This window comes from Macaca mulatta, chromosome 15, assembly GCF_049350105.2.
Source record: "Macaca mulatta isolate MMU2019108-1 chromosome 15, T2T-MMU8v2.0, whole genome shotgun sequence".
Taxonomy (NCBI): Eukaryota; Metazoa; Chordata; class Mammalia; order Primates; family Cercopithecidae; genus Macaca; species Macaca mulatta.
The window spans coordinates 60822637-60839007 of record NC_133420.1 but is presented as its reverse complement, the minus strand read 5'-3'; the positions used below and the strand labels follow the sequence as shown (position 1 = coordinate 60839007).

Sequence of the window (16371 nt, the reverse complement as noted above, 5' to 3'; positions counted from 1 at the left end):
GTTCACCCCCACCTGGCCTCCCCATGCTCTGCTCCCACGGGAGCTAAAGTGACACTCTGAAATGAGATTGGTAAAAACACAGCCATGTTTGCTTTCCTGTGCCCAGTAGGAGACATTGGCCCAATTGAGAATGCTGCATGCTGGCAGCAAATGCTGCCTCAGGGCCGCATGAGGGATGGAATCTCCCTGTGAGGCCCCAGCCTCTTCTAGGCCTCAGTTTCCCCTCTGCACTGTGAGCCTGTTTAACCAGATCAGTGGTTTTCACCGGAGAAGATTAAAAAATACATACCAACGCCCAGGCCTGACCCTAGAGATTCTGATTCTGTTGTTCTGGGCCGGCCCAAGCATCACCATTTTGTAAAAGTTCCCCAGGAGTCTCTGATGTGCAGCCGGAGCAGAGACCCCCCTAGGGTAGACGTCTCTTAAAGAGCATCATATGCAACCCCCTTACCTGTTTTCCAGAAACAGGGCTAGAGAGGGGAAGAGGCTTTCACAGAGACACACAGCAAGTCAGAAACATGGCCGATCACTGCGACCAAAGCCAGGTTCCAGCCCCTCCCCACACCTGCAGTCCTAGCTCTTTGCACAATACTACATACCTTAATTTTTGCCTCTTCTCTGGCCCCCAAGTGCACAAAGAAAGAGGTTACAGGTCTTATCTGAAAATTTCAGGGAGGATTTTCTAAATCTGTTTACTAGAAAGTTCTCCCCAAATCTCAGTCATCTGGGACAAAGCCTGAACCTTTTGCCCACTCAGCTTTTTGGCCAGAGACTTGCCAGGAATCAGCGAGGATCCAGGCTTATCCACCTGCCTCAGCCTGTCCCAGGTGAGGCTTCTGATCACTCTCTCTGTTGTCTTTCTTTGTGCAGAATATCCCCATCCCCACCCTCAAGGCATATGCAGAAGCCCTGAAAGAAAACTCATATGTGAAGAAGTTCAGCATCGTGGGGACGCGGAGTAATGACCCTGTGGCGTATGTATGTACCTTTATGTTCTGTTGCATTGTGGATAGGGGGCCTTGAAACAGAAGGGTTGAAATATGTGGTCTCAGGACTGGTTGTATCCCACTAACAAAGAGCTCTAAGTGGTACAGTGGAAGGCACTGGACCAGGAGCCATGAGGGGGTGTAGAGGGAACGGCTATCACCTGGCACCACCTACACGTCATCCTGGCCAATCCTCACAACCACCTCTGGTCTCAGATGTGCAGGTCTCCCCACTTTGCACTTAAAGAATCTAGGGTTGAAAGAGGTCAGGCGACTTGTTTTGTCCAGTCACACAGCAAGTGAGGGGTGGACCTGCAATTCCAGTGCAGTCACGTGACCCCTACATCTGTCTCTGTCTTCACTCGGCATATCATATTAGAACAAGGGCCTGCCCTTCCCTGTTCCTCAGTTTCTCCATCTCTAAAAATCAATGGTTTTGGCTGGGTGCGGTGGCTCACACCTGTAATTCCAGAACTTTGGGAGGTCGAGATGGGTGGATCACTTGAGGTCAGAAGTTTGAGACCAGCTTGGCCAATATGGTGAAACCCTGTCTCTACTAAAAGTATAAAAATTAGCTGGGTGTGGTGGTGCACGCCTGTAATCCCAGCTACTCAGGAAGCTGAGGCAGGGGAAGCGCTTGAGCCCAGGAGGCAGAGGTTATAGTGAGCCGAGATTGCATCACTGTACTCCAGCTTGGGTGACAGAGCGAGGCTCCATCGCAAAAATAAATAAATAAATAAAATTTAAAAAAATAAAAACGATGGTTTCATCAGCAGGTCCCAATGATCAATTTTATTTTACCAAGTCTCAAAATATATTTCTGATCAAACTAAATTGTACTTACTCTGAAGTAGCCATCAACTCTTCTTTTTAAACATCCAGCACGTATGTATTAAGAGTCTGTCTGTGCCCAACACTGAATTAGGTTCTTGGAATGCAATTGTGACTGAACAGTCTCAGCGTCCACTTTTATAAAGATTCTGGTCCATTTGGCCAAGCAGACAACTAAAGGATAACAGTACAGTGTGATTACTGCAAAGCTAGATTCCTGCAAGAAGGGCAGAAACTAGTTTATCAGGGCTAGTAATTAACCACTCTGTAGCAATCAATTTTTTTCTGATTCTTAAAATAGGTAGGACAGCGTTCTTTCATATTTTTGAAATAATAGAAATAGCTCACAGTCTCTCATTGCTGTCAGTGGGGAACCTCTGGACTGATGACCTCTGACCTCAGATCTCCATGGTTCCTTGCCCGTAGGAACACAGCTGGCAAAGCCACATGCCCTGTATGCTACTATGTCATGGATCAGAAACCAAGCACGTCCACACTGGCCCTCAGCTCAGGTCCATAAATGCTTTTTGGGCATGGACTCTGCCAGACCAACAGCTGATATCAGCCCGTGCATACCAGTATGCCCATGTCGAACATTCAGATGCTTCTGGGCCAGTTGGTAAATCAGGCTGCCAGAGCTCTGTCAGTGCCCCCACTGCCTGCCTTAGCTTTTCTCCTGGGCCCCAGTTTCTCCACTGGGACCCAGCATACAAGGAGTTAACACCTGGCAAGACAGGGCCTCCAGGACCTGCTCAGCCACCGGCATGTCCAGTTGGATCAGCCTGATGGATTGCCTACTGGTTGTTATTTTGGTTTTTTTTGTTTTTTAATTAGATTTGATTAAGCCAGGCCAGGCCTTTCCTGGGAGCAGGAGGGTTCTGGTGGAGGATACAGAGAGGACTCTGGCTGGGTCCTTTCCCTCAGGAGGGCCAGCCAAGTCAGACACACCATCACAGAGAAAGCTGACATGCCATCCCAGGGGCACACTGAAGTGAAGGGCACTGAGGAGGGGGTGATGATTTCAAAACAGAGGGCTTCTGGGAGCTAGCCTCTCGGCAGGTCTCAGCAGGGCCGGGGCAATGCGGTAGGCATTCCTGGCTCGGAGCGTCCTTTCAGGCAGCAGGGCCCACTGCTCAGTATGTCCTATCAGCTGCTGGTGTCTTTTTTCCTCCATGACACATCGTTTCCACCAACTGCTAATTACCTCATTTCCTTCAGAGGCTCTGATTGTCATCTACACCCCCTGGCTGAGTTCTTCTGAAACGTGCTAGGGGCCACCTAAGCTCCTCTTCTCCAGTTTGCCCTGGTCACTTGCCCAGTGGGTGGTTTCCCAGGCTTCCCTCTTCTGCTCTGTAGTGCTCAGATGAAGAAAACCACGTCTCCAAGGAATTTCCACAGGGCAATAAAGAGACAAGTGGGGAGTATGTACGGGAGGTCGAGACTCCACTGGTCACTCAATGAACAATGCCTGAGGGCCTACTATGTGCTGGGTACTGTGGGCAACATGGGATAGATAGGATGCCTTTTCAGCCCACCAGGAGCATATAGTCTAATGGCAGAGACAACGCCGGTATGAAAACAACTCCGAACGGAGGAATCCAAGGTCCATAATGAGGGAAGTACGGCTCCATTCTATGAGGATTCGAGAGGGTAGGCTACATCTAGCTGGGGAACGTCAGCAAGAGCTCTTGGAGCAAGGGGCATTGAGAATGGCCTGGAAAGATGGGCAGAGCTTGGACAGGGAAGCAGAAAGGGAAGGGAATTCCAGGTGGGAGGGATAGAAAGGGCAGAGACAAAGTGGGAAAGCACTGAGCGGGGGTGGGGAGCTGCGAGTAGCCCCACTGAAGAGGAGCAGTGACAGTTGACTCTGGACAGGGGAGTAGATCCAGGTCATAGAGGCTTTGGATGTGGGTTAAGCAGCATAGAATTCTCCTGTGGGGGATCGGGAGCCATGGGGGGTTGCAGGAGAGGAGAGACACTGTCAGAGTTGTGCTTGGTGAAGGACGTGGTGGGGATCACCTGTTCCCCTAGGTGTTTTAGGACTTACCCAGAGGGGCCCCCAGCCTTGCTCAGGGTGACTCATGGGTATCCTTGCTTTCTCTTGTGCTTCAAGGCCCTTGCTGAGATGCTGAAGGAGAACAAGGTGTTGAAGACACTGAACGTGGAATCCAACTTCATTTCTGGAGCTGGGATCCTGCGCCTGGTGGAAGCCCTCCCATACAACACTTCTCTGGTGGAACTGAAAATTGACAACCAGGTGAGATGGGCAAGGGTCTCCTCAGGTCTGTTACTACATGCAGCTCGCCGGCCTGCAGTTTTCCCATGCTGCTGAACGGAGCTGAGATTGCTGATGACAGAAGCTCAGAGCCCAGCTTTGAGGCACCTCCAAGGTCTCCAAAGTTCAAACCCTCTATCCTGCTCACCTTCCTTCTTCATCGCTCCCACTGTGTGCTCTTCCAGTTCTGCTTGAGTCCCTCTCATGATGGGGGACACGCTCCTTACCAACATCACCACTTCCATTCTTAGGCAATGAGCACATTCTTCCTTATATCCTGTAGAAGTCAGCTCCCTGTAAGTCCTGTTTGTTGGGCTTAGTTCTGTTTTCTGCTTCACCCAGGACATCTGTTGCACAGATCTCATGAACCACTAAGCTCTCCTTCTCCAGGTTAAAATCCCCAGTTTTCTTCATTCACCCCCATTCAGTGGGGCTTTTGAGTTTCCTCACCATTCAGATTACTCTCTAAGCAAATTCCAGTTTGTCTTTATTCTTATGGAGTTACCATTTCTCTGTAACTTCTATGGGTCAGTCATTTATCTGCAGAGCCACTCTTTCAGCTCTGACTTTCTAAGAGGATGCTAATAACAATATCTTATATGTTACATGTGTTGAGGGTCTCCTGTGGGCCAGGCTCTTATCCCGGCCCGCGGGATAGTCGAAGCAGGCCCTGGAGGAGGGAGTGGGAATTTGGGGAACAAGAGATACGAGAAATGGAGACAAGACAGTGCTCTGATCAAGTCTCGTTTAATGGCGGCAATGCAGTGCCTTATATACACTTGGAGGGGAAGGGGTTGGGCCAAGGCGAAAATGATCTCATAGTGGAGGCATGGCCAGATAGGTATTGGTTTCTCTGGTCGAACGTCATGTTGCACCTGCGCTGTCAGGTAGTAATTTTCACGGGCGCGGGAAAAATGGGTGAAGCAGCAGCAGGAAGAGCGCCATCTTTTATGAGGTATTAATACAGGGAAAAAGGTAAATCTAGGGAGGAGGTAGAAGGTGGAAATGAATAGAGCTCAGGCGTTTTTAATCGTCAGTTATTATTCGCTATGGCCGGGGCGTGCAGCTCCGGACAGGTCCCCCTTTTAATTATTTTATGATGAGAAAACGACCCCTCGGGAACTGCGCCTGTCTTAGGTTGGGTCAACTCATCCCCACCTTCTAGGCCCGTCATGGGATAAGGCAGCAGCAAAGGCGGCCCTCCTGTCTTAGGCTCCGATGGAGATAGTGTCCTCTTACCCGTCCTTGACTGTCCAGTTCAGCACACAGGGGAGGTGGTCTTATTAAGGTAAATAAGACTCACCATTTTCAGTCATCTCAAGGGGATGATAATGGACCTGTATAGGTTTGGCCTGGAAGGCCTCGATTTGTTGTCTGACAAATGCCATAAGCTTATTAAAGATTATAGGCCCGAGAGTGAGAAAGAGTAGAAGAGTAAGTAAAGGACCAAGAAATGGCAGGAGATAGGGGAGAAGTCCATCGAGTCCAGTCCACAAGGGATTAGCGACCAGACCTTTTCTGCGCTCTTCTAGTTCTTCCTGTAAAGTCTTTATCTTATCTCTGACGATTCCGGATTTGTTGGCGTAAAAACAGCACTTTTCATTTCCATGACTGGTCTGGCATTAGGTAAGCTGTCTTGCCCGAGCAAGTCACCTGGGTGATTCTGTCTGACGGAGGTTCAGATACCTGTCCCCCTCTGCAATCACAAGGCTGGCCGTATTGTTTTCGTAATAATTCTCTTGCCTTACGAGGGTCACCAAAACCTGCATAGACTGTCACTATGTTATATAGAGCGATTATTCTCCAAAGGAATCTCATGTTAGGCTTCATTTTCTGAAAAACAAAAAGGAAAGAACTTCTCAGGGAGATTTATCTTCCCTGGACTGACAATGGTTATGATTTATTTGTCTTACCAATCTTTCAGGCAGCCATCTGGCTGCATCATTTTTTTGTGAGAAGATGCATACTGAGCCTCTTCCCCAAATTAAAACTGGATCGGGGCCATGCCATGAATTATCAAGTGGATCTTTCCATTTTACCATTGCAAACTGTTTTTGAGATTCAGGATGCCAGAAACGATCGGCAGCCGATTTTCCATGACTGTCCAAATTTAAAAAATTAAGGATAAACAGGGCATGATTGAGTATGTTTCTAGGGGTACCCTTCACGGGGTACCAGCTCCCCCCTTTTAATTTTGTGATAACAGTTTTTAAAGACAGATGAGCTCTTTCTACTATACCTTGTCCTTGGGGATTGTAGGGAATACCTGTGGTATGTTTAATTTGTAGGGTATTACAGAATTGTAAAAAGGTTTTGGCTATATAACCAGGGCCATTGTCTGTTTTGATTTGTTTGGGTATTCCTAAAATAGAAAAGCAATGCAATAAATGAGCTATGACATGTTTGGTGGCCTCTCCTGTTTGGAGAGTTGCACTGATGAATCCACTATAGGTGTCTATGCATACATGGATATATTTTAGCTGACCGAATTCTAAGTGGTGAGTAACGTCCATTTGCCAAATTTCGTTGGGGATGAGTCCTCGGGGGTTAACTCCTAGATAGGGAACAGGCAAATACGTTATGCAGTTGGCGCATTGTTTAACTATTTGTCGAGCTTGTTCTCTGGTAAGTTTAAACATGAGTCTTAAGGTTTGGGCGTTTAAATGATGCAAGGCATGTGCTTTTTGCGCTTGTTGCAAATTGTCTGTAGTGACTGTGGCTATGATTTTTGTTGCCGCGTCAGCTGTTGCGTTACCTTGTGTTAAAGGTCCCGGTAATCCTGAATGTGCTCTAATATGCCCAAGAAAAAAGGGGGTAGTCCTTTTTCGAATAAGTTGTTGACATTGTAAAAATAGGTCAGCTGTGTCTGAAATATGTTTAATTTGAGGCACGGTCTCTAAGAGGGGTATTGAATGAGCCAGGTAGGTGCTGTCTGTGTAAATGTTAAGTGGCTGACAAGGAAAAGCTGATAATGCTGCAATTATAGCTTGCAATTCGACCAGCTGAGCTGATGTATAAGTGGTCTGGAATTTAACGACTACATTATTGTAAGTGTAAGCGGCAAGTCCTGTGGAAGATCCATCAGTGAAAATTAATAATGCGTCATTGAGAGGTTCTTTGCTGGTAATATGGGGAAACACAAACGCATGAAGTTTGCAAAATTGAATAAGTTTGTTAGGTGGGTAATGGTTGTCAATCGCGCCAGTATAAGAAGCGCAAGCAATTGGCCAGGCTTCCGTATTTTGTAATAGCCAATGAATGTGTGATTGAGTGTAGGGCTGTATAATGGTAGAGGGTTCTATTCCAAAGTATTTTCTACTGTTTTCTCTTCCCAAGATAATTAGATCAGCTATGGCATCATAATAAGGCAACAAAACCTTTTTAGGGGAGGAGGGCAGGTGTACCCACATAATGGGATTGTTCTGCCAAAATAGGCCAGTAGGGGTTATTGTTGTGTTAAAAATAAGGAATATTAATGGCTGAGAATAATCAATACCGGTAACAAATTGTGTTGCAATGGCATGTTCTACCTGTTGGAGTGCCATTAATGCTTCTTTAGTAATGGACCTGGGAGATTTTGGATTAGAGTCTCCTTTTAATATATCGAAAAGAGGTTTTAACTCTCCTGTAGTGAGTTTTAAGTACGGCCGAAGCCAATTTATGTCTCCCAGTAATTTTTGGAAATCATTTAAAGTTTTTAAATGATCACGACGTATAACGGCCTTTTGATTAATGATTTTGGGTCCATTAATTTGAAAACCAAGATAGGTGTATGGATCTTGTAATTGTACCTTTTTTGGGGCTATTTGTAGTCCAGCTGCTGCTAACTCTTGTTTGAGTTGAGCAAAGCACTGTAAGACTTGTTCGCCAATTTCTCCTGCTATTAAAATATCATCCATATAATGTATAATATACATCTGTGCCCATGTTTTTCTGACTGGCTCTATAGCGGCAGCTACATATTTTTGACACAAGGTAGGACTATTAGCCATACCCTGAGGTAAGACTTTCCATTGATAGCGTTTCATTGGTTGTTTAAAATTTGTAGATGGAAGACGAAAGGCAAATCTTTTTTGGTCAGCAGGATGAAGGGGAATTGTAAAAAAGCAATCTTTAAGGTCAATAATGATTTTAAAATATTTTTGAGGAATCGCAACCGGTGAAGGTAATCCTGGTTGTAAGGCACCCATAAGGATCATAGTGATATTTACTGCTCTTAAATCTTGTAAGAGCCTCCATCTACCAGACTTCTTTCTAATAACAAAAATAGGTGTATTCCAAGGAGAATTACTTTCTACAATATGTCCTGCTATCAGTTGTTCCTGCACTAACTGTTGAGCAGCACTTAGTTTATCATTAAGTAAAGGCCACTGATCAACCCAAACGGGCTCATCTGACTTCCAAGTAATGGGGTCAGCGCACCTTTGGGGTGCAGGTATGTCAGTGGCCTGAGCTAAAAATTTCCAAACCCCTTTTTATCAAGTTGTCCTGAAACCAATATAGGCTGTGGGATACCGTTTTCTCCTTTTCCAAGACCCTTACCAGGGGTGTATCCTTGAGTTAACATTTGTGCAGTAACTACCTCATTTGGACTACACATTATAATTTTCATTTGAGAGAGCAGATCTCGCCCCCAAAGGTTAACAGGTAGGTAAGGGATGACAAATGGCTTAATGAGGCCTGAATTGTTTTCTTTATCTGTCCATGTTAGGTATTTAGAACTTTGTTTAGGATTACTGCTTTGTCCAATTCCTCTCAAGTGAGTTAAAGTCTCTGTAGTAGGCCAATGAGAGGGCCAATCTTCCTGCTTAATGATCGTTACATCAGCCCCTGTGTCTATTAGTCCAGTGAATGCCTTCCCGTCTAACCATAAGGTTAGAGAGGGTTTTTTATTTGTAATTGGTTGCACCCAATATATATCTGATGATCCGAAACCTTTTATATCTCTATTAGAATATTGAATATTATTATCTGTTTTAACCAAAGGTAGCAGGATTAACTGAGCTATTCTAACTCCTCGAGGGACAGTAATAATATTATCAATAGCTCTAGCCATAATTTTAATTTCTCCTTCATAATCATTATCGATAACTCCAGGGAGGACTTGTAAGCCTCTCATGGTGACACTACTTCTTCCCAAAAGTAGCCCAAAAGTGTTAGGTGGTAAGGGTCCATATATTCCGGTATTTAAGGTTTGCGGTCCCATTTCAGGTGTTAATACTGTGTGAGAAGTGGAACTGAGGTCCAATCCTGCACTTCCTGGGGTTGCTCTACTAAGTTTTGAAATGGATTGCTGTTGCTGGCTGGAAGAAAGCTGACTGCCCCATATGCTTGTTTCGGGGCCTGGGACTGGCCCCTCATCCCGTTTCCCTGCCTGGGGGATAAAGGATTTCCTTTACTGTCAGTTTTAGATTTACATTCGTTTGCCCAGTGCCTTCCTCTTTTACACCTTGGGCAAAGGCCTGGGATTTTTGCTTCTGGACTCTTATTTTGGTTTTCACAGCAATCTTTTGCAAAGTGTCCCCTTTTACCGCATCTAAAACATCCCCCTTTATCTTTACCTTTGTTAATGAGGAAGTCTCTTACTGTTTGGCCTCTAAAAGCGGTGGCCATTGCTAGGCCTTGTTGATATGAGGGCCCAATATCTGAACAAAGGCGAATGTATCCTGTTAAATCTGTTTTCTTTCGATAGGGTCTGATTGCCGCTTGGCAGGCGGGGTTAGCATTTTCATAAGCTAACTGTTTAACATAATCTACACCCGTTTCTGCATTTCCAAAGATTCTACCTGCCGTGGTCATAAGTCTATGCACAAAGTCTGAAAATGGCTCATCGGGTCCTTGTTTAACCGCTGTGAGCGAGGCCCCTGGATCTCCTTTAACGGGAAGTTTTCTCCAGGCTTTTGTAGCAGCAGCCTGGATTTGTGAGAACAATCCAGGATCATACTGCATTTGAACCTGAGTGTCCACATAATTACCTGAACCAGTTAACATATCAAAATCCCAATCCCAATTCCTGCCTGTTGATTTCTTTTAGCTGTATCTCTACAATTTTCAAAGAACTCTGACTTCCAAATTAAGTGGTCTCCCCCAGAAAGGACTGCCCTGACTAAGGTATTCCAGTCTGTAGGAGTGAGCCAATTCTCAGCTACAGATTCCACTATAGCAAGAGTATATGGAGCAGTAGCCCCATACTGAGAGGCAGCAATTTTCAACTCTTTTATAATAGTAAAATCAAATCCAGTATGATGCCTCCAAGCCTGTCCCTGCTCATCTATGGTTTCAGTGACCGGAAAAACATCTTTGGGGGAGGAGTCTTCTCTATGTCGGCTAGCAACTAACCCCCCTCTTGGAACATGTTGTCCAGGCCACTGAGGTGGGCTCAAGGAACCCTCCATAGCGTCTGAGTTAGGTACTTTTTCATTTCCTGTTTTTAGCTTTTGGAGCCTAATTATCAACGATTGATGTAACTCTTCAAGTTTAATTTGTTCTTCTAGTTGAGCAATTTTTTGTTTTAATTCTTCTTTGGGATCTATTGCTGCCATAACAATGGGCGCAGAAGCCTCATTATGTGTTTTATTATATGGAGGCAGGTATGAAGTAAAGGGAGGCAAATCAGGGCTGTGATATTTAGCCGCCTCTTCCTCCAAATCATCCCAATTTATATCCGATTGATTAGGCTTATTAATTTCCTCCTCTTTTTCAAGCATCTGTAAAATTGGGTATTTTTTTGGTTTGTTTTCGTGTGGCATTTCTTTATCTGTTACAGAAGGAGACTTGAATTCCTCATGATCACTTTCGAGGGAAATGAGATCCTCCTCCGTATCTTGCGGAGGCTTTGCAAGGTTAGAACGGGAGCTCATCTTCAAAATATGCTCTGTCTGAGCGACCGCAGCCATGACTTGCGGATCAACCTCCTTCCTATCTATTAAATCTCTAATGAGGTTCCAATAAGAGAAAACGGTCACAGGAATTTTTTCTGGCCCAAAAGTATTATAATAGTCCTGAAGACAATCCCCTACTCTACGCCATATTTTGATATCAATAGTTCCTTCCTGTGGGAACCAAGGGCAAGTATCTTTTACAAAATCAAAAAATTTAAACAAGTCATTACCTTTAACCTTTACTCCTCGTATCTTTAAAGCCTCTTTTAATTGTCCTACATATATTTGATGTTGGCTTAATTCTTGTCCCATTTCGGACGCGTCACTTACCTTCGATTCAGACGCGGCAGGTTCCCGCGGTGATCGGTTTAATTCCTTTTGTCTTTGTTAGCGGTCGACCGTCCTTTGGCGCCCTCTTCCTCACGGAGTCCCTCGTTTCCAGGTCCCTGTTCGGGCGCCACGTATCCCGGCCCGCGGGATAGTCGAAGCACGCCCTGGAGGAGGGAGTGGGAATTTGGGGAACAAGAGATACGAGAAATGGAGACAAGACAGTGCTCTGATCAAGTCTCGTTTAATGGCGGCAATGCAGTGCCTTATATACACTTGGAGGGGAAGGGGTTGGGCCAAGGTTAAAATGATCTCATAGTGGAGGCATGGCCAGATAGGTATTGGTTTCTCTGGTCGAACGTCATGTTGCACCTGCGCTGTCAGGTAGTAATTTTCACGGGCGCGGGAAAAATGGGTGAAGCAGCAGCAGGAAGAGCGCCATCTTTTATGAGGTATTAATACAGGGAAAAAGGTAAATCTAGGGAGGAGGTAGAAGGTGGAAATGAATAGAGCTCAGGCGTTTTTAATCGTCAGTTATTATTCGCTATGGCCGGGGCGTGCAGCTCCGGACAGGCTCTGAGCTACACATCTGACATCCATCATCTTTGATCTTCACAACAACGCTACAGAATGTGGGTATCATCAGTCTCAGTTTTCAGAAAACAGTCCAGACAGGCCAAAGATAAGCCCCCTTTTCAGGGTCATAGGGTCAGCATTTAGGAAGCAGGATGTGAATCCAGGTCTCCTTGACTCTAAAACTCGCACTTCTTCCAGTGTAGCATGTTGCTTTTGATGTTAAAATGCTTTCTTTTTTATGAATGGGGACTCAGTTGTTTTTTTCCACTACATGAAAATTTTTGCTGAATGGTTGTATAAATGTATGCATGAGAAAAAGATTGGAATGAAATATTACAAAATTCTAAACAGTGGTTATACTTGAGTGAGACTATCACAAGTTTTTAACTTTTTTATTGTAAAATATGGCAAACATACAGAAAACTGCATAAAACTTAAATGCATAACTTAAAGAATCATAACAGGCATGTAACCCCTGTCCAGGTCAAGAAACGAAACATTACCAATCTCCAGAAGACTTCGACTGTCCCTTCCCCAACCATAACCCTTTCAAAACCATTCACAACTTGCTCCCCACTCACTTTCATGCCTCCATTCCTTTTCCTCCTCGTGGAATGTCCTCCCCTGCCTCTACCCTCTTCTCTGCCTTGTGGGTTTAGTTGAGGCTTCTCTTTATCTTAGTGGTGTTCTAGAGACAGCTTGAACCAGCTTGCAAGAGCTGATTGTGGATATCTCTTTCCGAGACCAACGATGGCACATCAGTGCCTTGAATTGCTCGTGGTAGGTGGGAGTATTTACACTATGGAAATTGGCAAATAGGCACATCATGCATCAGGGCTTTTTTTTTTTTTTTTTTCCTTTGAGATCCGGGTTATTACTATCTTCTCCCACTAGTCTGCCATAGCTCCTCCAAACCTCTGCCCAAAGAGAGTTAGATACCTCTTCCTCTGGGCTCCCCTAGCACCTTGGCTTCCCTTGAGCTTCCCAGAAGCTGGTGCTGTCTGAGGCATCTCCTTATCTCAGTGCCCAGCTCAGGACCTCGCCCTTCAAGGGTGCCTGGTAAGGAAGTTTGCCCTGGATGGTCGTGCATATTGTTCACAGCACAATGAGGCAGCAGAGAGCAAAATCCAACCCGGAATCCACTCTCCGAGCTGTGTGCCTCAGTATGGGGCTTTGTTCACCCAGAGAGGGCACTTTTTTCTAGTTTATATAAAGCAGTCACATGAGCTGGCAGCAGCCGTGTCATGTGCATTTGTTGCATCGGACTCCTTGCATCTCTCGCGTGCCGGTGGTCTTGCTGCTGCCTCGCTCATTCTCAGGCCATCCCCACCCCTACCCCTTCTGCGCCCTCCCTTAGCCATTGCTGACTCTGCACCATTGGAGGCAAGAGGGGCAGAGCAGATGGAACAAAGGCATGCAGCAGGCTTGGCAGCAGCTCTGGGCCAGGGCCTGGGATTGGCTACTCATGTGAATCCCAGCCTAGCCTGGCAGGAGGTCAGGGTCTACCCATAGTCAGCTGAAACTTAACTCCCAGGGCAGAATGTCAGCCAAAGAAGACTGGGAGCACTGCCTTCAGGTCACTGTGGTGGCAGCTGCCAGGGAGTTGCCCCTTCCCTCCACACGCTACCCCCCCAGAGTCCAAGATGGAGCCCATGCTAACCATTGCTCTTACCTTAGCGGAACACCCTGGTTCAAAAACATTCACTTCCCTGAGCCTCAGTGTCCTTGCTTGTAAAATGGGGATTATAAGAATCTCTGCTTCTAAGGAGATAACAGATGTAAACTGAAGTTGTTAACTTCTAGAATTACTGGGAAGGTGATCTAGGGGATTCACACGCTATTCTAAGAGTTAATTTCCTGAGCAGGTTATCATGAGCCAAAACCATACTGGGTACTTTGTGTCTATTATCTAATTTAATGTTCACAAAGACTCTGTAAGTGGCATTACAACCCATCCCCATATCACAGATGAGGAAACTGAGTGCCAGGCAGGCTATGCAACCTGCCCAAGGCCACACAAGAAGCGAGAGGGGCAAGATTCAAACCCAGGTCTGTGTGACCCCAGAGTCCATGTATAATGCTATGGCTGTCTGGGTTCTTGAAGCAGCTGTAGTTTCATGTGACATCAGCCTGGCTTTTCTCATCTGTCCTCTGGCCTGGGGCCTGAGCACTGGTCAGCACCACCCCCATCCAATGAGCCTCTTTTCTGGTTCATCTCGACATGCTGATGAACACTGGCTGCTTGCCAGGACTGTGCTGGGCTGTGTGTGGGACTGAGGCTCCAGGTCCGCCCTCCAGAAACTTCCTCACTAGATGGGAGGAAAGATGTTTGCAGAAATGACCATCATACCAGGTGCTCCAGCAGCCAGACAGTGGGCTGTGAGGTCCATCAGAGGGAGCAGTCTCAGTCAGGAATAGGGATCAGGGAGGGTTGCTTGGAGGAGGCAGATTTTGAGATTAACCCGTAGATACTGGGTAGACCCTGACTTCCTACCCACAGGGTGAAAAGTATCTCAGGTGACATGGAGGCCATGGCATCCCAGGTGCAGAGAGGAGTGGGGAAAGCCATGGAGCCCATCCACACAGACTCACAGTACCCCCAGAGGAAAGCCAGCAAGGGGATTAGGAGTCAGAGAGCTTTGAATGGGTAGGTTTAGGGAGAGTGGGCTGTGGCTGTGCTCTGGGAAGATGGTTCCAGCTGGGTGGGAGGGGACTGGGGGCAAGGAGAGGGTATCAGGGCCCAGGAGATCAGCCAGGGGCTATGGCCCCCAGGACCAGGGGGCTGTGGGGAGGTGCTCCTGCCTAACTGGAGTTGGGTCCAGCAGGGGAGGGGCTGAAGGCAGGTCTCAGGGAGGGGGCTCTGCTGACTCAGGCTCAGGAGGAGGCCACCAGTGCCCCCCCTTCAGGTGTCCCAGCCCCACTGGGGGGAGGCAGGGCAGTGTGACACTGAGGAGGTGGTAAGTGGCATCTGATTTATTGCTTTATTCATCATTCCTGGTTAGTCACTGAGGTCCTAGGAGACGGGAGCTTTTTCCTCAGTCCTGTGCTTATAACCTGTGGCAGCAAGTCTCTGTCCTTTCTCCTTATACGGCCAGGGAAAGGGACTTGGGGAGTTCTGCCCAGGGTGACACGGTGCTGGCTGAGGACGCAGTTTGGGAACCAGGACTTTGAAGCTGTTTGTTGACTCAAAGAGTCTATCTCCAGCAATGTTCTGTTGCTGCCTGCAATTGCGCCAAGGCCACGATGAATTGGAAAAGGGCAGAGCAGGCCCCAGAGCCAGAAGGCACTGAGACAACGTCTAGCCCAGTCCTCCTTTCACAGGCAGGGAGACTGAGGATGAGAGAAGGGATGGGACTAGCCCAAGGCCACGGGCCAGGTTAGTGGCAGAGCTGGGTTGGAGCTGCAGTATCCTGGCTGCACTGATGGATGGATGGGAGAGACCCTGTGGGCCCTAAGGGAGCCTGTAGGCCCAGCCCAGGCCAAACAGGCCATCTGCACACATGGCTTCTCTGCTGCTCTCACCAAAGTCTCCAAAATCCCCACAGAGCTGCTCTTCCCCAGGACCCCCAGGGCACAGGGGGGCCCTGCTCCCCAGGCCAGACAAGGCCTGGGGTGAGCCCCACAAATGAGAATATGTATAATGTCTGGGGTAGTGGCCGCTTCCCCACTTTTTATCCCAGTATTTGACAATGAGGATGTGCTTAATATTTTGAAGAGAAGTTAAAGTAGAAGTATTGTGCTGTCTTGTTTTCCCAGATTGGATGATTTGGGTCTGGCTTTTTTTACTCAATATTGTGAGTGTATCAGTTATCTGTAGCTGTGTAACAAACTATCCCCAAATACAGCAACTTAAACAGCCTCAGAGCCCTGGCATAAAACAACAATAAATATGTATTAACTCACCATTTCTGAGGGCCAGGAATCCAGGAGCAGTGTGGCCGGCTGACTTCGCCCAGAGCGTGTGATCCAAGCTGGAAGAACTGCTTCCACCATGGCTCCCTCATGGCATGGGCAGGAGACCTCAGCACCTTGCTGTGTGCACCGGCCTAGGGCTGTTGGAATGTCCTCACAATATGGCAGCTAACTTCTCCCAGAGTGAGTGAGCCAAGGCAGAGAAAGAAGAAAGCCTCAAATGCCTTTTATGACCCAGCCTCAGAAGTTACACAAAGTCATTTCCACTATATGCTATTTATTAAAACTGAGTCACAAAGCACAACCCACATTCAAGGGGAGGGAAATCAGGCACCACCTTTTGGACGGAGAAGGATCAAAGAATTTTGCAGATATTAAGTCATCATAGTAAGAATTTTGTGTCACAGGAGTTGTCCAGAAAGACCTCTGTAACTAGCAAAGCTGCCCCAGGATGGAGCAGGTACCTCAGAGGGGGAGGAGTTCCAATCCTGGGGGTGTGTAAACAACTGGGAGACGGAGGGAATTTTAAAGTCAGTTAGGGTTTGGGACTCTGGAGTTGGACAACATAATTCCGAGAGCTCCT

General features: G+C 46.8%; 1 protein-coding gene across 2 annotated transcripts in view; it reads left to right on the top strand.

Annotated features, from left to right (window-relative positions):
• TMOD1 (tropomodulin 1) overlaps positions 1 to 16371 on the top strand; it is a 100641-nt gene that overhangs the window by 63114 nt on the left and 21156 nt on the right. For both annotated transcript variants that reach the window (XM_077965493.1, NM_001265684.2), the window contains 2 exon segments: positions 871 to 978; positions 3931 to 4074. In XM_077965493.1, coding sequence (XP_077821619.1) covers positions 871 to 978; positions 3931 to 4074 — 252 coding nt within the window.